At 43.6% G+C, this 24886-nt stretch overlaps 1 protein-coding gene across 9 annotated transcripts in view; it reads right to left on the minus strand.

The window, feature by feature from the left end:
• Window positions 1-24886, minus strand: part of RARB (retinoic acid receptor beta) — a 319793-nt gene that overhangs the window by 10590 nt on the left and 284317 nt on the right. For all 9 annotated transcript variants that reach the window (XM_072033461.1, XM_027451076.3, XM_027451077.3 and 6 more), the window contains 2 exons: window positions 8345-8505; window positions 1114-1290 (listed from right to left, as the gene is read on the minus strand). In XM_072033461.1, coding sequence (XP_071889562.1) covers window positions 1114-1290; window positions 8345-8505 — 338 coding nt within the window. The remainder of the gene's footprint in view (window positions 1-1113; window positions 1291-8344; window positions 8506-24886) is intronic.

The raw sequence follows: 24886 nt of genomic DNA on the forward strand, positions 1-24886 counted from the left end.
AAGCAATGCACTTTTAGAAATTCCAAGATTAATTACTTTAACTCAAACTCTGCAGGTTAAACTCCCGTGTTATGCCAAAAAATATACCTACAGTACCCATCCTACAAAGGGCTTCCTGGCCGTACTGAAAAGTCACCTGGTTCAGTAAGGACCAGAAGGTTTATTCTCAGAAGAAGACATTTGAAAGATGTATAAAACACACTTGATATCTTTAAAACGCATTTAAAGAATTAACTGTTTTACTTAAAGCTATGGCTACGGTCAACAATAAAGAGCATATTTGCCATTAAAAGCCTGAAGACTTCTAAGGTCTTCATAAAGAAATGATGAGATCCCAGAGGGCTCCTCTGAAGGTCAGCGTGACAGAAACAACTGCAGACAAAGAGGGAAGGTAGCTTGCCTTGACCTAGTGGCAAGCTCAGGAGGAAAACTTCAAGCCTATCTGCATAGTTTCCTTCTGTAAACTGTATGCTTGCCTATTTAAAATTAAATGACATTTTGCTCAAATTTGTACAAAGTCCCCTGGAGTCTAATTCCACGGGTAGCACTCCTGAAAGCAGGCAATTCTGTGTACCAAAGGCTTTGTGCCTGCCAGGCTCTGGGAACATCAGGTTCCAACATCACAACCTGCAAAAAAATCACTCTAAATATTTGTGTCTGGTTCCTCAAGTCACCAGACTAGAGATACAGTGCATTCCTGAAACTTCACAAAGAGGACTTCCTCCTAGATACTCTATACACAGTGCTGGCTGCACGATGTTTTGGAGGGAGGAGGAGGAGAAGGAAGGAAACAGTCACAGTGTTAACAATGGGGACATTTTTCTGAAGCAGTACATATTTCAGTGCTGCAACACCAAAACGTGCCCTTCTTTCAGCTCTGTTGAAATCCACAAACTGTAAGGACTTAATACACATCTTGAGAAGTAAAGTACGGTCATCCTATATAACCAGTATTAGTAGACTTGTTAGAGTGCACTCGTGACTGTACCAGTAAGTATGCAACCATAAAGCTGGGGCAGTATTTAACCTTCTGTCAATTACAGTAACAGAGTGAACTAGAAAATAAATCAGTACTGCAGTAATATTAATATATATATATATAAAGGTACGTACCAGTATGTCCAGGCAGGCTGCTTTAAGTAGAGTTATCTGGTCTGCAATGGTCAAACTTGTAAAGCCTGGCAATCGTTTTGCAAATTCCACTATTTTAATAATGCACTTTGTCGCAAGTTCACTGAATTTGTCCCAGAGCCCAAGGTCCAGTCGAACCCGATGGTCTGCGCTGGAGTTCTGGAAAGAAAGCCAGAAGGCACCATAAATCAAAAACATCCCTTTCAGTAAGTGATTTTCAAGGGAAAGAAACAACAACTGAGTATTCCTTCTAGAAGCGCTCTCTATTAACATTCCAGGCAATTTCTGCAGTTTGCTGTTGGGATGATGCTGTTTTTAAACTTGGATTAATCGCCTGAAAATTCCTTGGATATTTCTCTGTTACTTATGATTGCAGAGGCCATCTGTACAAGGAATACAAATGAACTTAAACATTTCCAAATGCCACTATCATTATTCTTCCTTGCCATTATATAATAAGTGCATTGAGAGAGACAATTTACAGTTGTACCCCAGAAAATAAAATGAACAGTGGAACAAGAATATTGGGTCCTCATCTGGAAAAAGCAGCACAACATTTGGAACATAGTTTCACATACTTAAGATCTCAGCAAATTAGTTCTACTTAATTTATCTGCTCTGTGGTTCTGAGAGGGTTTTACAGCTTTCTCAAGCTACAGTCTCCCATGAATTAAACAACATTTCTTTACACAACGTTACAAGAAACACCATGTGTGATGATGAGTGCTATGTGCTCATTTGATGGGGCATCCAATATGCGTCCTCCTGTTTGAAGTGTTACAAAGACGTTCCTGCTGCATCTTTCAGTGACCACAGATTCATGTATCTTAACACAAAAATCCCTGTTTTTGTACATTCAAACAAAGCACTTAACCCTTAAATAAGTTAAACATGAAGAGGATGTTAGACAAGACCTGGCTGACTCCAAAGCTTCTGTCATTTATTTGAGATTAGTCCAACAAAAGTTGGACTCAACTCAAGAGTTGACCTTGACTCAAAAAAAGACCTCCAGAGTCACCTCCAACCCATCTGTGATTCAAAAAACAGATGAAGATGGAGCTCTGAAATACCCAATGCTCCTCTCCTCCATTCCTACGTGCAACACTTTGCTGTTTTGCCAGCATTTGGATCCAGCATTGCTTGTGATCGTACATCTTAACTATAAAATTCAACAAGAGGAGTCAACTTGACACTAACAGACATGGCAGGTAAAAATCCATCAAAAAGCTTTCAGCTTACATGGATTGCACTTCCTTGGAGGAAACATCTCCAGTGACCTTACCACCGACACTGCTGGTGGTGAGGACATCTACCCCCTTGGAAACAGTGGGAGACCTTCAAAGGAGTCAAGGAACGGAAAGGAGTCAAGGAGTGGAAGGAATTCTCCACCAACCAAAACTGCACCCCAGTGGTTTGTCACCTTGGAGGCCACCGCCTTTCCTCGGTTCTTTCACAGGAAGGACAGACGGAAGAAGTGGGAGGGAGGACACGGGCTGTAGGTGCTGTCACCAGGCCCCCATTCCCGCTGCCTCACCCTCTCCCCTGCTGCCTTGCCTCCACCACCACCACCGGTCACGCACGGGAAGGCCACGATGGGTCCCGGGGGGCCACCAGCCTGACACTCACCTCCACTTGCAACAGAGTAGAGATTCCAGCCAGTAATATTTATACTAGGCCACTATTACAAAAAATAAATGCTAATCATGATGAAGAGTTTAAAGGTGCATACGTGCTCTGCCCTGCTCCCCTCCTTCTTAAGCGATAAGAAATTAACTTCACCACTTCTATTTGAATTTTTATTCTGGGAACAATTTCTATTTTTTTTTTAAATGACAGTCAAAAAGATAGGAGAAAATGTCTTTATAATGCTAAACCTAAAGAATTGCCTTCAAAATGGTCCAAAACTAATGGGTTAACAGTCATTGTAATGCCCTTTGAAACATTTCTTTCGGCTACTGGAGTATGCATCCTTCAGATTTATTTTATTTCATCCTCAAGGACCTTGGTGAAATACAGTACATTGGAGGAAAAATAAGATCAAGATGTGCAGTCATTCAGGCTGTAATTAAATTTAATAGGCAGTTTATCCAGTTCATAGAAAGATGGCATAGCGTAGAGCTACACAAAGCAGAGCCTAAAGCAGGAAATCATTTTACAATAGGGTATCCATCTGGAAAAAAAGACGTTGCATGAAACCAGCAAGTGTGAACGAAATCTTCATCAGTATCATATGAGGTTACTTTATCATGCTACAGTACTGGCAACGGGAAGTTTGACACGTCTTCTATTAAGAGTAATGCACGGCCATCCTAACAAATGTAAATCTAACTCACCATTATGCAAACTGAGAAGAAGGGGCAGTTAATAAAACACAAAATAACCTGGTGTTTTATTATGCTGGTTGCCAGATCCTCGGCATTGGGTCTAATGTGGTTTACACATTATCTTTGAGATGCTACAAATGGGACAACTTTTAACATTTCATTCGGTAATGGATGTAGTCGCAAGCATCGTGGAGGATCGCTAGATTTTTAGCAGCATTTCTGACTGTGTAAAACCAAAACGGACTCAGTATCAATGTATAGGTTCAACAACAGAACACAGGGTTAATAAAATTCACGTTAGAAATGGAAACTTTGATTAAATTTGCCTGGGGATCTCCTCTAACCACGCTGTGAAAAACATGCAGACGCTATGACTTTTCCTGAGTATTTTCCTGAAGCAGTTTTTTGGGTGTCTTTTCCAGGAGCAGTCTTGCATGTTTTTCAGGCCTTTGCACCAGTGCACATATGGCGGAACAATACTGTAATACACCCTAGTGACATCTTTATCAGTGGAAAAGCCCAATCTTGCTATGAAATCCAATTAAACAGCCATTTTTGCCACATAAATTGATCCCCTTTTTTCCATCATTTTTGTTTTTCATTGTGGGCTGCTCCATCTCCACGTTAACAATACAGGACGAGGTACTCCCAGAAACATACACAGTAGCAGAATCCCTACTGTCTTTAAAATCCACTTTACAAATGAAACAAGGCTCACAGGGGCACTAGCCCCTAATCAGGAACACTTGCTACGCCTCCTTAGTAAAAGCAGCGATGCACTGCAGCTCCTGCAGCTCCACCAAGGAGCACAGCACACTTTGCTCCACTCCAGCATCGGGGTATCTATGCCCTCTCTGGTGGCACAGAACACGAGGCGTGTAACTTCCATGCCAAGGACTTACAAAGAGTAAAATGCCACCGAGGGGGGAGATGCCTCCGCTTCCAGCCAGCAAAGAGCAACCTGGGAGAACCTGAAGCAAGGTCCACAGAGTAAAAATTATTTTCTGTTTTATCCTCCCTTTATCACGAGGCTGGATGTAACACAGCTGTAGACTTACAAATAATGCCAGTCTCAAGGGACAAGCAGTATAGTTACACTCAATTATACTATAAAGTATGACATCTCTAGAGAAATTACTAGGGCACTTTCTCTTACCTGGCTGACAGTAATAAAACAGATCTATTTATGATGGACTTTTGAAATCCATTACGTTTAAACAGCTTGCTGATTCTCATCATCGACAGAACTATACTTGCCCCTGCCTACCAAATGCAACTGTTAAGTCAAATGACCCAGGGAATTTAATACAAGTGCTATTCCCCCATTATTTTAAGTAGACTTTTATTAACTATGCAAAGCACAGTAATTATTACAGATAGGGACACTTTTTCTTTTTAAAGAGCAGATGGATATAAAAAAGGTAATTGAAATTGCTTTTCCAAAACCTTTCTTTGAGCAGGTAAAAATACACAATGGGAAAAAATACAACCACACAACCTTTCCTGCAGGAAATGCAGGCTGTGGTGGCCAAGAAGAGGAGTTGGATATGCAAGCTCAATGTCTGAACAGATTTTTTTTTTTTTATGGCTGTATCTCTGCAAGCTCTTTTTTATTCCACTCTCTTATACTTACATTCTTTGCTCTTTCCAGCAACAAACACAACCATGTTTTACATCAGTCTAAAAGATCACATAACCAAAGGTGTACAGGAATTGCACGTATGGAGCAGATTCTTCTGTCCACGGTTCCTATCACTACACAAGTGCAAAGCTCATGAAATTCAGGTGAATCCACTTTGATAAAACGTGCTCATTTCTCGCCTCTCACTTAAAACCAAACAAAAACCCTACCCTGTAAGGTTACAGAAGCAATCCATACGCTTTGCAGCACGAGAGCAGCACGTTGTGTGAATGTTAGCCTGCAGGACCAGGCAGGAAAGCACAACTGGCTATTTTCTACCTGTACTACCTTGTTACTGTCAAGAGGAGTGATGCTAGAAGCATCGCATGCTTCTAGCTCTCCTTGGGCTCAGCATTTAGAAGAAGGGTCGTGTACTATTTTTGACTTCTGATCTCTATTTCAAGTGTCTCAGAAGGAAAGACTCTCACCTGAATCCTGCCACCAGCTCATGTTGTTGTGTCTGAGTACTGAAGCTGTGTCCCTCTCCATCAGCACAAACACCTTCCGCATCCTGCAAGCCATGGATCCTCCGTGCCTACAGGAAGGTTTCTCCCTTCGCTTGACAGACAGCTGGAGATGAAGCCCCCTTAGTCCAGCCACAGGGATATTCAAGAATATTTCAATCCCCGAGGTCCTTTATTGGGTGCAAGCAACTGTGGGAGTGCTGCACTTTGTCCCTTTCAAAGCCAGGCAAAGATAACACTCACAAAAACGAGCTGTTACACTGAATTTCTATCTCAAATGCTGGAGTGGCTGCCAGACCTTAGCTAGAAGAGAGATTTAAATACCCCGCATTTCACACAGAGATTATGGGAACGACGCAAGAGGACAGTTAATATTTAGCACCACCACTACTAGTTCTGACGCAGCTGTTGAAGGAAGCTGTGTAGCTCTCAAGGTAAGCCAAAAATAACTCTTTTGCAACTTGTACAGTACCAAAACATGACGAAGTGGCAGGACTTCAGCCACGTGCAGCTAACCGCTATGGACTTCCAGAAGACCAACAATAAAAACAAGTCTCTTTCACCAAGTTGTTCAATCTGTCCCGTGACAGAAATGAGCACCATTCAGCCTCAGAGACAGATCAGGGTTACCTGGGACTCCTTGACAGTTCAGATTCATCCATTATGGAAATCCAGGTGCTCTCAGTGCAGGCTCTGAAATTTCTTCAGGGACATCAACTCTCCGGGAGGGTCAACAGGAACTCAAGAGTGAAGGCATCAGCAGTATGATACGCCTTCATTCATGACAAGACCCTCTCCAGTTTCCACGTGTATCATTTCAAGAGCTAAAATATTAATGGCCCTTAAGCATCCAATACGTAATGCAAGCATATAGGTGCCCAGGTTTATCTTTCAACCACCCAGAGCCTGGGCAATCACCAGCACTAGGTACCAACACACTGCCGTAGCGCTCTTCCATCTCAGAGGTAGCACACCAGCACGCACCAACGCACTCCCATTTGGAGGTACATGATATGTTATTCTGGGATAGCCAGGGCATTTGCAAGGCAGCCCGTGAGCAATAAGCTCTGGCATGCATACCCGTCTGGCTCCGTGTCCCAGCTGTGGACACCCGATCACCTCTTCTGCGAGGCACAGACTCACTGCCTTTGAACTGGGAAGATTTTTCACACTTGTCCAGAAGCGCTCGTGCATTAGCAGAAGTGTGAGAGCCTGCTTGGAAGATTTTATTCCCTTCAGGATGAAGGCACAACCACACGTGCTGCGGGGAGGGGTGGAAGGCATTAAGGCAGGAATTTCCTTGAAAAGACACGCTATGAATCCCCCAGCCCCCAGCCCTGCCTTTGGTTATGTCACCAGCTGGCTGTTTGCGAGCTTCCAGCCTCGCATGCTGCGCTAGTCCCCGGGGGTCTGACTGTGCTTGCCTACTACGGCAGTATTTACCAGCACGCCTGCATTGATTGTTTTGACTACATCTAAAATGAGCAGAGAAAGCACCAGAGAAGCATGCAGAGGACAGAAGCTTTCCCCAGTGCCAACAATTTTATGCAGGTCTCGAAATTAAATGTGAAAAATGTTTGTGAAAACAAACACGCCACTTTCGGTGATGTGAAAAATATGCTCTTCCCTAATGTCACAACACGTGTATCTGCTTTTCTTGCACTTAAATTCAAAATCTTACACCTAGATCTGAGATTTTTGAACTGACCTTAATAAATAGCCAAGAATGCCATAACACAGCACCCTGCTCACTGAATATTCATGCCACTCATCTTGCCTGAAGTACTCTTTGAGAAATGCAATGTTTGTTTCAGTAGCGGGGTGTTTACTGAAAAATGCAGAGGAATCAGTGACAGAGCTTTCACCTGGGCTCTAGGTCTGGGTTTCTGGTGTCTGTTGGGGGCAGGGGACCAGGACTGTGCAGGCAGACAGCTGCTTGGCCCAGCCATCCACTCATCTCCCAGCCTCACATCTGAGAGCAGGACGTTTGGCACATCCCTCTGGAACAGGCAGCACTGCTACAACTGACAGCAACAGACCAGCAAAGTCACTCATCTACTGATAGGACTCTGAGTACTGCCTAGCATTAACTTTTAGCATCTCTTTCATTACTGCATTGGCAAACTTGACATTGTATTTTCTCTTGTATTTGTATAAAAAAAAAAGCGTATTTCCCTGAGTCATCACCCTCTGGAGAAATTCCTACTGCACTGACCTTCTTGACTTGGAGCTGATTTTTCATTTCTAAAAAGCAGCAAAAGTGTTGGCTGCTTTGGGGTATTTTGGTAGACTAGAAGAGGAATACAGCGCAAATAAACATTTTGGAAACTGGTTTATTTAGACATTTCCCATTTTCCTTGACCATGGTAGCTTTGGGACTGTTACCAGTACCATTTACGAACTCTCTACACCAGCAAAGTAGCCATCTGCTGATGCACAAGCATAAACATGTTTTTGGAAGCCAACACATTTCTGATCAATGCTGGTATGTAATTCACTCACGGACTCCAAGCTTGTCTCTTTTCTGGACTAGTCTGTCAGTCTGTAGCTTTTTGTATAATACTGCTAAGTAATGCTTACAGTTAAGTGCACGTATTTCCATGCAGATACACACTTTTTGCATGGCTAAGGAGATCCACGGATTGCATGTACATCTGCACCCATTTCAAACATCAGAAGTCTCTAATCTCAAACTCATATGACCCACCTGAATCCAGAATACATCATCTACAAACCATACTTACTGTAGTGTATTTTCCCAGCTGGCAGAGCGAGGGGAAGGTTTCCTGGTGAGCTTTTCGGATCTTCTCAGTGAGATCATCCAACTCTGCTGTCATTTCATAGTTTTCTGTGGACTCCTGCTTTGAAGGTTCCTTCTTCTTTTTGTTTCTATCATTTCTGACAGCTGTAGAGGAACAAGCACAGATCACATGTGGTTACTCAGATCACCCCCATGTTATGCTTGTTGATCTACTTCAAAACACTGCAACTTTTTAAACATGAATTATACAAGTGGAGATAAAAACATAATATGCACAGAGAATACTTTCACAAGCTTAATTACTCATCTACATAAACTGAATTTAATGGGATAATGGTGAAAGCAAATTTCCATAGGTGTTTGTTGTGGACGTCTTGTCAATAGTTCCATACTGTCTACCCTCCAAGAAAGTCTACCACAATTTCACGTGCACCATGAGCCTCTTGCTAACCTTGTACGGTGGGATTTTTTCATTGTATCACTATAATTGTGCGTGGAGAAATTCTCTGCAGTGACGTAGTTGGTATTTTATTGGATGTGAACCACGCTGAAGAAAGTAATGGTCTCTCTGTTTTAGATTTCACAATATGGGATGCAACCAACCCCGTACTTAATACAAACTCCACCCAGCAAAAATTATACGAGGGGAAGTTAAATTTGAAAACAGTCAGTGAAAGAAGGTGAAACATTAAACTCAAGATCTGAAGATCAAAGGAGAAGCACAAACACTTGAAAGAGCAAAAAATTGCAGTGAAGCTATCTAAAGTTGCTTGCCATCTGCTCCTGCACTCAGACCAGCCTTCTACCTTAGCCGAGTTGTGGGGGATTATTAGAAATATGCATTGTGCTGCACTCGTTCTGTAATTGATTTCCCTCATATTTGTGTCCTGTAATAAAATATGACAGCTGCGCCATCACCATGCTGCTCTGTTCTTTTAATGAAAATAGCTTCATTTTACAAGAGGTGCCCAGGAGATGGGTCTGTGTCTGCAGCAGTGCCAGTATTTGTGTATTTCATCAAGAGGCTTCTTGTTAGCTAGAGCTAACATTTTAAGCGTAACCAGATGCACAAGGAACCCAGGCTTTACAACAAAGCAAAAACAAATAAATCCCTCTCCCCAAAGAGTCAGTATCAATATTAAAGACCTCAAAGACCAAACAAAAAATAACACCAACATCCACCCATGTTCAAAGCCTTGTGATATTTAGACCAGTGCCCTGAATTCTGACAGGGTGACTGGTGCACCTGGCAGGTGGTGAGGACAACCAACCTATACCTTTCTGACCAAAGGTTCGACTTTGCAACTGAGAGGACTCTGACCCTGCTCCAGCAAACGTTTTAAGGATGCACTTGACTTGAATCGTCCGAAAAGATCCACAGTGAGGTCAGTTATGTGCTTTGCTGGGTCAGGGTGGGGATGCTGAGCACCTTGATGGTTTAAAGCCTATCCTCAAACACCATCAGTTCTCACGTCTGGAGTAACAGAGACTCAGAAAAGTGAACAGGAAAGGCAAAGAGGCGCCTTCTTGTGCAGGCTCAGTGCTAGCAGGGTAGGCAGGTCTGGGGGCATCGGACGGATCCCCCCACCTTCTGACAAACACTCCCCTAACGCCGGTGCCCTGCCTTCTTCACCGGGTCCCAGGGCAGGGCACAAATCAGGCCCAGGCACTGAAAAAACGTCCAGGGCCAACACGAACAGCTCGAGTGCTCCCAACTGCCGCCGCACTCCAGAAGTAAATCCTAATCACTGCTGTACTTGGGAGATAAAAGAGCTCCTTAGAAAATTATGTAAACTCCTACACAACCGCAAAAAGCAATAAGCCTTTGTAATAAAGCCCCATTTACTTATAGCTCCACGATTGACAAATTTGCTAAACAGGCGGCCTCAGCAACTACTTATCTCAATAGCTTTGAGCTCCTCGTGGAAGACAAACACGTTATTTAGGCCGGCCTTCGGAGCAGCTGCCAAGAGCTCCCAGATACGAGGAGATAACTCAGGCAGGAATCCGGACACGGCTCCCGTGCTGCCACCGCGCAGCTCTTCCTCCTGCTGCACCTGAGGGCCTTTCCCCTCCAGAGGCCAGCAGAGGGACAGCTGCTGGTCAGCCCCCACCACCAAATGGGCCCGGCTCTGTCCTTGCTTTTCATGAGCAAAGCACTGAAGGGTAGGAGAGTGGAAGGGGAGAATTAACATGTCCTGAAAACTAACAGGTTTTGTTCTTTTGTTACCTTTTTTCTACGATTCCGACAGTCTTTGTAATAATAGTAAAGCCCAAGTAACATTTATCGTCTTGCTTTGTGTGTACTTTTGATATTTTCTGCATTTTTCTAAGGCTGCATCAGACTTAGTTGCATTTCTGCACTCGCTGTAAGATAACACAATAAAGTGCTCCAAAAATATAAAGAATTTCTGTAATGTTGAACTGTTATGCAGATCCAACCGCATGTATAATTCAACTCAAAACAAGAGAGGAAAAGACTAAGACAGCACTATGCTGAAAAGAGTTAAATAAAAACACGAGCACACACATTTACACAGTAAATTTCAAAGCCATCAGTGCTCGGGGAGCAGGAACTGTCACGTTGCATGTGGGAATAGTTCTGGATTACAGCTTATGCTTATATCACATCAATCACACCTTTTTGTATCTCGGTCTTTACATGCATATGATCACATCAATCCCAGATGCAATTCCACTGCCTTTTAATGATGATATGAAAGTGATGAATCTGTGTCACCGCTAATGCTGCTGTGGAAAACTCAGGTTATGAATTTCATTACTTGGGCACTAAATTCTGACTCGACGGCTGCATTATTTAAGAGCTCCCGACAGGGGACAGTGTGGACGCTCCCTCGCCCCGCGAGAAGCACTGAAGTCACAGAAACTCAAACACAAACGAGGCGTGCGTGTGGTGAGGAGCACGGAGAGAGGCGTATCCCTGCGTGTGGGTACGCCACCAGCGCCGCCCGCCCAGGCCTGAGCACGTCTGCTGCCATCCATCTCCCCGGGACAGCTTCCCTGTCACCCCACGGACGCGCAGGCTGGGACTTGTGCTCCCACACCCAGACACCGCCGGGGAGCCGCGGCAGGGCTTGGTGCTGTGCCGACGTGAGGGACCAGCCCCTGCTGGGATGGATGGCTTTCTTCAAGGGAAGCGGGGCCTGCTGTAGCTGAAGCTGAGGATAAAGGCATGAGCAGCTTCTCCTGGAGGCCCCCAGCTCACTCATTTAGCAGCCACACGGCAACTCTTGTGCTTGAGCAGGATCACACCAAGCACATTGTGACACTGGGAATTGTCCAGTCTTAAACACAGGCCCACCAAATTCAGTCACCACTTGGCTTTGGAGGAGGCTGGGATCCAGCCCAAGAGATTTAGGCAGTTTCTAGATCATCAGGTAAAATTCACACCGACTTCTCACACTCCCATTTGCTGGCGGCGGCAGAAACGTGTGCCGTGGTGAAGAAGCTCCAACTCACAGCACCGTTTTCCCAATTACTTGCATGACCTTTGCTGCCCCAGACGCCCAGAAGATAGTTTGACAGCACCTTTCACGTATTATAATGATTAATCAGCTATAAATTCATGACTCGAAATGCTATCATGGCTGTTTTGCCTCCCCGAGATCCCCGTGACCTTTGAGTAGCTTTGTGTGCTAGTTAACTGTTTTTGTTCCTGTTTTGACAACTCCCAGCGTATCCAGTCAGTTCGCATTCCTGCGAAACCACACTTCTCCTGTCCCGAAGTATTTCGAAGCCATTTGTTAAGCCCACAGCCCTCAGAAGCACCTCGGAGCTCTCAGAAAGCCCAGGGAGGAGGGCAGCACAGGGCAGGCAGGGCTCTCCGGCCCCTCGCAGCGATGCTTTGCCAAAGGGCAGGACCCGTGGTGCCGTGCCCATGCGGCGAGGCTGATGCTCAGCCTCGCACCCAAGGCTTCCAGCAAAGCCGAGTTGCTTGCAGGGGTGCAAGCTTTGGTCCCTTGATGTCCCGACACTCAAATTCCAGATGTAGCTGCTTAAAATCTCCAAGTCCAGCAAGTTAGCAGCTGTGGACAATTCCAGTCAAGTATGCGAAGCACTTAGCCAGTGCCTCTGCCAAGCCCGATCCATCAGGATAAATGCTTGACTTCCCCCCAGACACCGTGCACCTCCTTTCTCCCCATCAGCTTTCACAAAGTTGTGCTCACCACGGCTTACGGCAGCGTGCAGGAATGGCTTTCACAACAGCCCCCTTGGAAAACCCTGAATCCCGTCAGACCTAGCACCCCAAAAGAGGACGAGGAGGCAGACCCTCCAACCCCGCAGACAAAGGCAGCGCCTTGCTGCGCATCACACACCGGAGTTGATGGCAGCAGGCATGGACATGGGGGACCTCGCCAAGAGTTTGTGCTCCAGGAGGTTGTTTTTCCCCTTTGGTTGGGCATATTACAGTCTGCTGCTGCCTTGGGGGGAGCAGCACAGGATGAGAGTTCACCACCACCCGACCTTTTGCATAAGCTCCACGCCAGCTCTGCCAAAAGTAAAGAAGTAAAGAAATAAAGAAAAAATCATCTTGAAAACAACGCAATCATGCTTGACAAACTGAGATGCCATCAGTTCAGAAGGGTAAGAGCCCTGTTCCTCTTTTCCTAGCCATACAACTGCAAGCCAAACACAGCGTTACAAGATGCAGAACACCAGGTAGTTATAAATGGATTGGCTTTCCTGGGCCGTGATTTCCAGATGAAATAATGTTTTCTTTCAGGCAAAGCCGCTCGGTCTTTAAAAACAACAGGAAACTATCTTAAAACAAATTCTCATGCCAAAACTGAGCTTTGACATATGGAGAACGATCGGAGGCAACGCACATTTCTCATTAAAAACTCTTGCTTCTAATGGACAAAGCCAGTAACGAGCACGGGGCCTCAAGCACAAAACCAAACTCCGCTGAAAATTGCATGTTGTGTAGCTAACCCAGAGGAACCCACGAGGTCGGCTGTCTGGCGCGGTCGCCAGGAGGAAACATCTCGAGTTCAGCGAGATCGTATCTCTCCGCAGACAGGTCTCCGAATTCAGAGGGAGCGCAGAGAAACAACCATGAAGGAAGCTTCATGAGAACCTGGCACTCTCTCATTTTTCCCCAGGCATATATTAAAGCATTCAAACCTGCCCCGGGTTTCTTGTTGAGAAATGCTGCTGGGCTACGGCAAGGGTGCCCTGACCAGTGCTCCAGGAACCCCCGGCATTGTGCCCCGGGTTCGGCTCAGCAGCGGGGGAAAGCGCAGCCAACCCAAAGGACATCGCCACCCTGCACGGTGCCTCCGCCTCTGCTGGCTCTTCCAGTCATGGGTGGTGGTGTGTGTGTGTTTTTTTTTTTTGTGAGGAAGGTGAATCTGAACTCTGCCTAGCAGCTCTGTATTATTCATTACATAATTGCTATGTTTTATTAGAAATATGATCTATTATAACCTTGAATACAGTAACTTAAATGACATTGAAAATTAGATTATTCTGATTATTAGAGAAGTGAGAAAGGTACTAAACATTTGTAAGCCTGATAATCAATCAGTGTATCCATCTGAGTGCAATAAAAATCAATCAGGAGCTAGTGCGTTTAAATCTAATTTTTTAAGCATGACATTTTCTTCTGAGTTTCTTTTTTAAATGTCACCCTCTTCTACAACAGTGATTGATTCTATCCCCAGGGACAGTTAACTCCGACTGTTTTATTCATAGCACCGAGGTCTTGTATCCACATTCTTTTCTAAATATCAAATTAATCACAACAACAATATTTGCATCAAAACGTGAAATTCAGACGCACACACTCATGTATTCAAAGCAGTACCAAACACAACGCTACATTTAAATTGGCTCAAATAACGCAATGTTTTTAACTAGCAAACAGTGTTTTAACACAGAAAATGGTGGAATTTTGTGTCCCTTAGGTTCTCTTTTTTCCCCCCAAGAAAGGGAAGGCCAAGGATTTGCTTGTTTAAAACATAATTCATGTAGAAATGTTTCAGCAGCGAACAATGAATCACTAGCTATAGGGAGTCCCTGAGTAATTACCTGTGCCTCCAAAATAACCTTATTAGGCTATTGTAAGTATAGGGGAGACCTTTGATACCTATAGCCTAAGGGGCTCTATTTTTCCATTCATGCACAGGGGATTTATATGGTTATATCCTATTATAACCGACGAAAGCAACACATCTCCCATTTATGTATGAGGATAACTGCAGGGTTAATATATCAAGAACTGAGTTAAAAGAACGGGTTTCATTATGTGAATGAGTGATACAAATGGATGCTCTACAGCTTTATTCAACTGGCCTGAAACTTGATCTGTGGTTTCAAGGATTCCATCAGCCTGAAAATTTTATTTTTGACATGAAATTTGGCACCTGCTAGTGTCACATCCCTGAAATATTAGTAGATGGAATGAGCAAAAACGGAGTTTCTAGTCCCTTGAAGAAAAACAACACTGATCGAACTCAGACGTAGGATCAAAATAACCAAGCCAGTGCAGAACAATAAGCTAAGAAATACACATGGGGAACAGCTGAGAGGTATGGCTTTTCTATTCTTTTTCTTGTTAATTTATTATAATTTTCAAGACAAATAAGGAAATGGCACAGAATCGTATTTATTTGTTTTGCTTGCTTGTTTCTTAAACTTTTTTTTTTTTTTTTTTTTTTTGCTTTTAAGAGATATGGAAACAAAAACATCTAAAACTGCCAATCCAAGACCTGAAATGGAAGGAAAACAACAACAAAAACAAACTGGTTCTAAATGCTATTTTGGAAGTGATTGTGGGAAGAACTTAGAGAAGGTTCCTTAAAGTGTTCCAGCTAGAAAAAAATCAGAAAGCTTGTCAACTACTTCCATGCTCAGGGATGTCATGATAAAGTCTACCTGTATATTGACTGCATCATTGCAGGTTCCAGTTCTGCAAGAACGTGCCTGACACAATGAGAACTTGCCAAAGTATAAAAATCAGGACTCCAGAAATACAGATGGAAACAAACCCCACGAAGCAGGTCCTAAGCAGACATGAGAAATTTCAAAGCCGAGAAGTTTAAAAGACAGAAAGCAAGCAAATGAGTGAAACAAACCCAGCAGAAACAGCAGGCAGGTGTGGCGGGCAGATGAGGCAGTAAGTGGAGCAGCTTAGTCAGAGCCAGGACACACAAGGCATGGAACATACGCCACGGGATGAACCGAAAGCAGACTCCTTCATCTCCCTTACTGTCTCTCCCTACATGTTGCAATCAAACTAGACAGAGACATGGTTATACATTAATGATAAACTGTTTAAACAGCATTTGGCCTGAGATTTCCATTCTCTGAGCGCTTTAATATCACCAATTACCACCGTGAAATAGGATAATCTAGAAACTCTTAGAAACTGAAGCTTAAAGAGCTTCCAAAGGCTACCACGAACAATTTCAAGTAGAATCAATCACAAACATTTCCTACAAAGTCCCACCAACATATCTGCAATGGCAATAACCAACCCATCAGCCACTAAGACACAACTCAGCCACTCATGTTTCCGTCTGCATTTCACATAAGCATCACCTCGAGTTACTTATTGCCAGAAATTCCTGTGGGATGGAGCTTCTCCATAGGCAAGTCCCACAATGTCCCCATTCACCTAGTGCTGATGGAATAATCTACAAAGGTAGATTAAACCCTCCCTGTTCATGCCCTGCCCCATCTCCCCTCAATATCCTGCATGGAATCAGTCACTTCCTTACTTTGATGTACAAAAAACCACTATTTTTATTAAGATCTACCATGACACCTGCAACAGGCTTTGCAGAGTAACAGCATCACCTGGTGGATATTGGCAGCCATCCCTTTCCCTGGTCAGTGATGAACTCCAAAGGAGCTTTGGGAAAAAAACACTTCATCCCGGGAGGTTTCCCAGACTCACGGGGCTGTGACTAACTTGATGCCCAGTGCCGACCTGGGGGAGAATCCCCCCGAAACTAAAATCCCCGGGGAACTGAAGTACCGTCGTGGTTGCCATCTACTTTTTTGTCTGCCAAAATCCCAATGGATTTACCAGTAACTTCTTCAGCTGTCTAGATAAAATTCTGCGTACAGCTGGTTAAACTGAAATAGTCTGGGGAACTGGACAGCTTTTATGGAACAGCAGTGTCTAAACACATTAGCTAAAAATATACACAACCACAAACACGACGTGATTATTCTTTCTCTTCCTTACAGCTGAAGTGACTAAATGCATACACAGCAGTTGAAAAACACTTCTAAATAGTCAGCCTGACATTAACTTTCTATTAATCTATACTACAAAAAAATAGCACAGTTGTTTTTCACAGGCTGGGTAAAGAAAAATTCCTAAATTTCAAACTCTGAACTTTCAGTCAGAAGTCACTAAGAGGCCATTAAATCTGTCTCATCTGATTTCAGCTGTTCAAGTGCCCTTTTGAGCTACCTTCTCAAAGCAACTGCCCTTTTGAGCTACAATCTTGAAGTCTGGTACACCAACTCTTTATGGATAACCGATTACAGGTAAAAATATCCTGAACCTGACCTTTCTCTCCAGGGTCACCAAAAGGTAAACCAGTCTACTCATCTACAAATATTACATTAATTTCTCTTATGAGACAGTCATGGTAGTAGGATGGCTCGCAACTGGGAGAACTTGGGGTTATCCAGTGTCATCAATTCAATTTGTTGGACATTATCCAGGATTGCTGGTGGCAAGGAAAGTGCACTGCTGTAAACTAAAACCAGACACCGCACTCTGTTTCTGCCCGGTATCTGGCCTGACTGTAGCCCCTCGTACGGTTCAAAGTGCTACAGCTATTTTATTTCTCATCCTAATGGGCACAAACAAAAAGAACTTGATGTGCTTGTTGCTGAAGTGGCAAGCTACCTATCGTGACAAACTGCAACTTCTTTCCTGAGAGCGACATTAAAGAACTTTTTTAACAAAACAACTTTCCAATAATAAGTGTGTTAATTCAGTATAAAGAATGAGACTCAGCTATGGTACAAACCTAGGCTTTCTGATTATACATGATAAAATAGATTGTACGGACAGCAAATCAAAAGGCTCTTTTGGGGGAAAGAAAGGAGATGAGCCAGCACCCCTTCCCTCTGGTCACACTTGGCCACTCAGCACCCAGGGCAATGGCTCCTGAGAAGGATGAGCAGGAACACCAAGATGGTGTGCCATCTGCATTTTTCCCTTTCATTAAGGCAGGTTTCACGCAGTGAATGCAATTTGGCTTTCCCCAAACTGGGTTCAGTCCTATGTTACTCACCGGCTTTAAAAATCCCAGCCCCAACTTCCCCCCACTACTGCTGAAGTTGTGCAGTGGTGCTACTCCACCGATCTCAGCAGAGCCCTATTAGTGTAAAACTACAGTAACGTAGTGGGAGATCAGACCTAATATCTCTATCTGCAGATGGATAATACCGCATTCATAGCTAAGTTTCATTTCTTTGTTTTGCCCCCAAGGCTAAATTTCACATTTGTACCTCCTGGTGTCTTGTGCAATTGTGTAAAGGTGCATCTAGCGGGAGAGCTGCCAACTGACAGCACATCTGAAGAGGCCTGTGTGCACTGCGTATTTCATCAAGCACAAAGAATATATCACCTCGTGCAAGCGTAAATTGAGCTCATGAAGGTGGAGGAACAGTTGCTCCAGATGTGTTTTGAGAAAGGGAGCTGTAGTCTTGAACCGCGGTGCTAGCCTGCATCACAGTCGAGGCAGCTTGCTGCCCTGGCCTCCCACTAAGCCAAGAATAATAAAATCAAGCAAATAGCTCAGCTACTATTTACCTACTCCTCTGCAGGTAATGTGGAAAACACGCCATTATGAACACAGAATTTTTTTTCCTAAGGATAGAAGCTTGTTGATATGTCTGGAAAAAAAAAAAAAAAAAGGATTGGGAGGTTATTTCCAGCTCTCAATGCTTTCGGGAAGGCGGGGGGAAGGCAGCGCTCAACCTCCTTGGCAGGGCTGCTGCCAGATGACCTGCTCTGCCAGGAGAGGCAGCCTGGGATGGGAAGGAAAGCACTGTATTGCTCAGCTAGGTGGACCTAAAAGCACTGGAAGAGCAGATAAAAAAAATATAACGTTGAAGCCTCGCATCTATGTGCAGCCCCACACAGCTGGTGGGCACGTGGCAGCATCTGCCCATGGACATGCTCTGCAGCTGGGTCCTATTTTTCATTAATACTGCTTGCCATTAAAATGGTTTCGCCATAATACTGAAAGAACGGTTTAATCAAATGGTAAAATAATATGCTCAAAAAAATGCATTTTGTTTACTTCTGCTCCCTTTCCAAAAGCTGAGCAATTGGAATAAAAAATCTGTAAATTTGTTTGTGGGGAGCTCTTACCTTTTTTTTTTTTTTTTAATTACATTGTCCTTTTTTCACAAACCATAACCTAAGGAGAAACAGAAGACAGGCCGAGGGGGGGCTGCTTTTTACTCCCAGCCACAGGACTGTCAGCTCTGTGGAAGGCTAAGCCCAGCCACAACACACTCCCTGGTCAATGGGAATAACACGCGCCGGCCGCGCCGGGCTGGGAGCACTTGGCTGGCCACGTCCCCAGCTTCCCGTAAACGCAGGGCTGAAGCTGGCGGCTGACAGAGGTAAACAAATTCACTTTCAACCTTGGCATCTCGCTGCCCACTCCGAGGCGCTGCACAGGCAAGCTGAGGCTCTTCAAATGCTTCTGCCTCTGGCTCGCAGCTCATGCCTGGGGTCTGTGAGCTTGGGAGAGCACCAGGTTTACTGCGACTCTTCAAAGAGGAAAGCACATAGTAGACAAAGCCTGCTGCTTGTGTGTTTAATAAATACTGCTCTGTCCATAATTCACACAGGCAGAAATGCTACTTTTCATGTATGAATGCAGATCCTCCAGACATCTGCACTCGTGCTTTATGTAGCGGCAGGAGCACTGTGGCAGTACGGGGTCTAATTCCCTCAGCACACCTGCAGAAACCTCAGCTGCTTCAACGCTCCTGTTAGGACATGAATCACTCCCCAAGCCTGCACCTAATTATCAGACTGTCTATTTTGATATATTCTATCTTTTATGTACAATGCCAAAGAAGTTCTTTAAAATATGTTCAAGCTACTCTTCCATTAAAAAAAAAAAAATAAAAAAGGAAAAAAAAAGGAAAAAAAAAAGCTTTTTTATCTGTGTCTTAAGTTCTGAAATAATAGGAGCAAGTGGACCAGATTATTTAAAAAAGAAGGCAGGGTAGCTACTACAGGACGGGCTTAAGGAACTTAATTCTGCCAGACAGGGTCAAGTAGCATCAAATCCTGATTTCTCCGTAAGATTTTTTTAAATATCCCCAGTAATGCCAGCACATAACCTTTCCACATTAAGTGCTTTCACAGCACACCAGACCAGTCTGATCTAGTGAACATACAAGGAGCAAAGCAGACAGACACTTGTTTCCAGGAAACAGCAAGATACTAAAAAAAGAAGCCTTTTTATTGTTGATTTGAAATCAAAGTGATTACTGAGGCCATTGCAACTTCCAGCACAAGCCTTACTGCACACAAGGGAGTTGGTTTTGAGAAGGCAAACAGGCGGCGGGTCACCACAGAGTTAACTCAATAAAATAATAATTTCTACTTGGATAAACTGACCTAGTTTTCCCAGACTTCTCCATGAAAACAAAGGATGCAACTTGGACACTAGATGACGTCTGAAATGGAAGCCAAGAGCTGGGTAAGGAGCCTGGCCTCAACGCATGGCCGGCCCTTCATTAAGCGAGGGTGGTGGGCCCCGGCTGGCAGAAAATCGTGTTACAGACACCTACTGCACAGCACAGGATGAATTGGCATTACTGGCAATTTCTACTCACACCTGAACTCACTGAGACGAGGACAAAACTTCCATGGCCTTCGACAGCACGGGCCTGGGCCCTGAACTTATCGCACTCAGGTTCGGCACCTCCTTTAGGAAAGATGTCTCGACATCTCCAAGAAGGTGACTTTTTGGGAGAGGTCCTCAAGGTATTGCTGCTGGGGATCCCCCCTGATATGCAGGAGCCGACAGGGATCGGTGCCGGCCCCCTCGTAGCTCATCCCCAGCTTCTGCAAATCCGAACAAACCGCGGTGCCGACAGCCGTGCGTTTGGGGATTCGAGAGGGTGTTGTTTTTCCGTGAAATGCTGTTGTGCTGGAACGTCTCCAACCAGCTGAAGTTAAACAATTTGCCCTGAGTCAATCTGCAGTGGAGGGAAAACCTAAATGTACGAAGGGAAAGAGGCCTGCCTCCCCCTCTTTTCTAATCCATCGCACAGCATTAGATTAAATACTCATTATAAATATACATAATAAAGTGTTAAGACCGGGATCCCCTTAATTGCCTTACTCTTCCTACATTTCCTGGTTTCTAGGGAATATTTTAAGATGTTCCTCATCCATTATTGCTCGGCTCATTAACCACACGGTTATCTTCCCACCTCATCCCCCAAACTAAGAAAAAAGACCCCAAAACTCATAGGGCTTAATTCTGCGTACCCTGTGGAAGGCAGCTAATGCATCTGTATGGTTTTATGTATGTTCACGCCTTGCCATGCATAAATTATGCTACAAAATATGTTCCTAATAAACTGGTAAAATAACTAATAACTAACTTAGAAAGCAGCAGGAAACGTTGCCAGGAAAATGTTCTGACTGCCTCTGTAGTACAAGGAGGACTTAAGCCCTCAGCTGAATTAAAGAAGTAAAATATTTCTTCTTATTCTCTTCTCTCTGTGTAATTTTCACTTTATGAGAGAGGGTTGAGCATAATGGAGTTGCTTTACCTTTGTAACAACTATCTTCTTGCCTTTATTTGCTCTCTCTCTCTCTTTTTTTTTTCTTTTCTTATATTATTTGCACTCCTTTTCAATTTCATATTATTTCCTGGATGTTCTGATTTAGTAGCAATGTTCACCCGAAGAGGCATCCAAAGTGAAAAAATAAATACATTGAGCTTCTCCTTCAAGCTGCAGAAGGAGGCAAATTGAATGCCCTCCTTGTAGGAGAAAACTGTCAAAAGGCTCTAACAAATTAACAGTTTTCCATGTCACTTGTTACAGGGATCCGGACTGTATGAATCTGGTCCCTGAGCTCTCGATGGCACAATCAGACAGTGTGACAGTACAACATGGACTGCAAGACAATACGCATTGAGCTCTGATCTTCTGCACCCGTTTATGAGACATCTAACTTGAAACACAAGAGCCCCTTACAGGCTTACTCCCTGTGCAATGGAGACAGATCAGCATTGTTAGAGGACAATTTAAACCTCACTAAAATCTAATACTTCATCTTCCAGTATCAACAATTCTGTATCAAAAAAAAAAAAAAAAAAGCGACCTTCTAATAAAATTTCAGAAGTGACATTTTTTTGAGTAGCTCTTCTCCACTATCTCTCCCTAGTAGAAATAAAATAAACCATCTCACAGATGACCTTGAAGTAGTGTTACGGCAAGCAGAACACGGTCAAGTTACTCCTTGCATGGGAAGAGCAGCTCACACAGTTAGGGATGCTGCACATGCAAGGTGCAACAGCTTAGCATGGAGGATGCTCACAGATTTATCGTCCTGGGCTTCCTCCGTTGATACATCTATGCTACAAAATGGGTAAAATCTGTGCAGTGCCAACTTCTGTCTTCTTGGTGTGTACAGAAAGCTCTCATGCATTAGCCAAAATAAACATATTATACTCAGAACAATGAAAAATAATTTTCAATTGTTACTGTGCCACTGGGACATCCTATAAAAGTATACAGCATATGAAAACAAGTAAAAGTATTGTGCACTGTAGGAGCACAGATAACTAATGGATTCTCACGAAACATTGTGGTACTTCCATAAACCCCTGCGATTCTTGACAATTTCCATTTTTCCCACATCCCTTCCATTGTGTTACCATTTCAATACACATGAAATAGTGCACATTGTAATTGGCTAGCTGGAGTTAAAATGAAAACAAATGAACCAGAACTTTTTTCAGGACAGATGAGAAGTAGTAAAAGATTTGCAGCAGTACTTGGGGTTGACCAACATTGGGAAACCTGCCAATGACTGACACCGACGGAGACTTAACAGGTGAAAACAGCATCTCCAGATCGACTGGAGAGTCGAGGCATTATGGCCTCTCTCATTCTTTCAAAAGTACTGTGATATCTTCACCAAAATTATCTGTGAAGTGAATGAAGTGCATCTCTTTGCCAGAGATAACAGAGGTAACATGGCACCTCAACCATCTGATGAATTACACGTGCCCATTGCAAAAGAAGAGATGCAGTCGTGCCTGCAACATCTTTAAAAAGCTTTCCCTCATCTTCCAATGTCACTCAATTTCTATTTGTAATGTTTTAATTTGTTCTGACTTCTAACTTTTCTCATTTGATTTAATGCTTTCTTTTCAGACTCCCAAGTTTTATGGGAAGAGTTTCCCAGATTTAAATTCACAGAGTTCTGACTCCAAGAAAAGACCGGAGGTATAATTATCAACCTACTTAACGTGGTAAAGAACAATCCCAAATGCAAAATGCACGACACTATGCCAGCAATCCTCCTTCCCACAAGCCTAAAGACTAAAAATGTTTAAAAATATAATGCGCTGAAAACGATACAAATGTAATACGCTTTGTTAGTCTGTCATTTTAAATGGTTTGTAAAGTCTTCCCTCGGAGGATTTGACTTAAATCATTCATTAACTTGAGGCTGATGGCTTTGTCCTGGAAAGGGGGAAGAACATGAATTTCTCAAATGTAACCCAATTTCCTAACAGAAACAAAAACAACCTGATAAAATTCAGTCACCAAAAGCATGTATCCTACTCCAAGCAGAAGCGTAAATAAATTAATTACAAAGTGAGCTCAGTCAGCAAAATCCAATTTTATGAGGAGTGTAAATTAACATTTCACTTGCTTAAAAGTTTAAAAAAAGAAAGCAAGAAAGAAAAGTAGGTCAGCATGTTTCCCCAGCATGTCTTTCTGACTCCATTAAAACTGTCTGTCAGATGACTAACCAAGCCTGTAATCCAACTAAAAGCATGTTTGCTTTCTGTTGCACTTTTTGCCAGGGGAAAGGAAGAATTCCACTCAGCTTTAACGCTGAAATTCAGGTAAACATCTTGAAAAGTCAGATAATTTCCTCACATTTACCTACCGAATCCATTTGTATCGACAATAAGCAACTGGTTATGGATTCACGAGGCTGAGAAACAATCCCACAGATGATTTAACGCTTACCGGCCTTAGGCACTGCCCACAGGGCTATAAGATACCATTATTTAAAGCCAATGTCAGAACTGCCTCTCTGACTGATTGACAGAATTTTCATAAGACTGAAAAATTTAGAGTTTTCATAAGACTGAAAAATGTAGAGTTTTCACATGAACATGCCAATATGCAAAGTACTGGAATAAGGTGAGACAGGACAAAGCTGTTGCTGTTAGCTTTTACTGTGCCAAAGGAATCTGAAAATCCCCAACACCTTATGATCTTTCTCTTTCCTTTTATTAGTATTAACAAGCAGAGCGATATTTAAGTTAGGATAGGAAGGGTGTTATTTCTCCTGCCATCCAACTTTAAGAAATCCTGCACGCTTTCCATGTGAGCGCCGAAGAACTGGAGATTAACTGTTCCAATGTATTTTAAATTGAGCATGTGATACCAAGTCAAACCAAAAACAAATCACAGCTATTTTTAGAGCGCAGTCCTAGGGCTGCTAGCATCCCTGCAGGAGGATCTGCAGTGTGTCAGCTGGCTTATCAGTGGCGTGGCAATGGAAAACTCCCTCTGCTGCAACAATTCATGCGCTGGGTGAAAGCAAGCCATCTGAGTCCGACAGTGTCAGCAGAGGGAAATCCATGGCCTCATCTACTAAAGTAAAGATTTTCCCAGAGAGCCTTTGGGAGCTTACTGGTTTTCGAGCGGCTTCTTTTTATCTTCCACGCCATCAGCACAGGAGTCAGCCTCCACTGAGAGGCCAGCACGGTCTTTGTTCCTTTGCAGTCTGCAGAGGAGCCCACCCTATGCAAGACCACTGAAGGGATCACGAGGAAAACGGAGGAGTAAGTTTGCAAATACAGAGCACCAGGAAGACATGCACGTTCTCATGTATGTTTCTTCTACAAGGAAGGACCAAGCACGTGTCTCTTCTGATACTAAGTCCTCCAGGCACTTTTGGGTTGCTGCTGCTCCGACTTCTCAGAACTCTTGGGAACAATTTATTGCACTTCTCATGAACCTTGGCTACTGCAGATAACATTTTCAGGTTGGCCTGACAACCAAATAAGCCATGTTTAGCTTCAAGGTCCAGGACACTGGCAATTTGCTCGTTCCCAGACTGATATTTATCTCATCAACATTTCTTCATCCCTCAGATTCAACATCCCAAAATAAGAAAAGCGTTCAAAGGGAGAAAAAAAAATGCACAGCAATAGGCAGCAGAGAGACCGCAAGGTGCCAGTAGAAAGCACAACCAAACGGCACAATGGCAATTAGGCGAAAGAGATGCATCAAAGACGCC

Source organism: Anas platyrhynchos, chromosome 2, assembly GCF_047663525.1.
Source record: "Anas platyrhynchos isolate ZD024472 breed Pekin duck chromosome 2, IASCAAS_PekinDuck_T2T, whole genome shotgun sequence".
In the NCBI taxonomy this organism is placed as follows: Eukaryota; Metazoa; Chordata; class Aves; order Anseriformes; family Anatidae; genus Anas; species Anas platyrhynchos.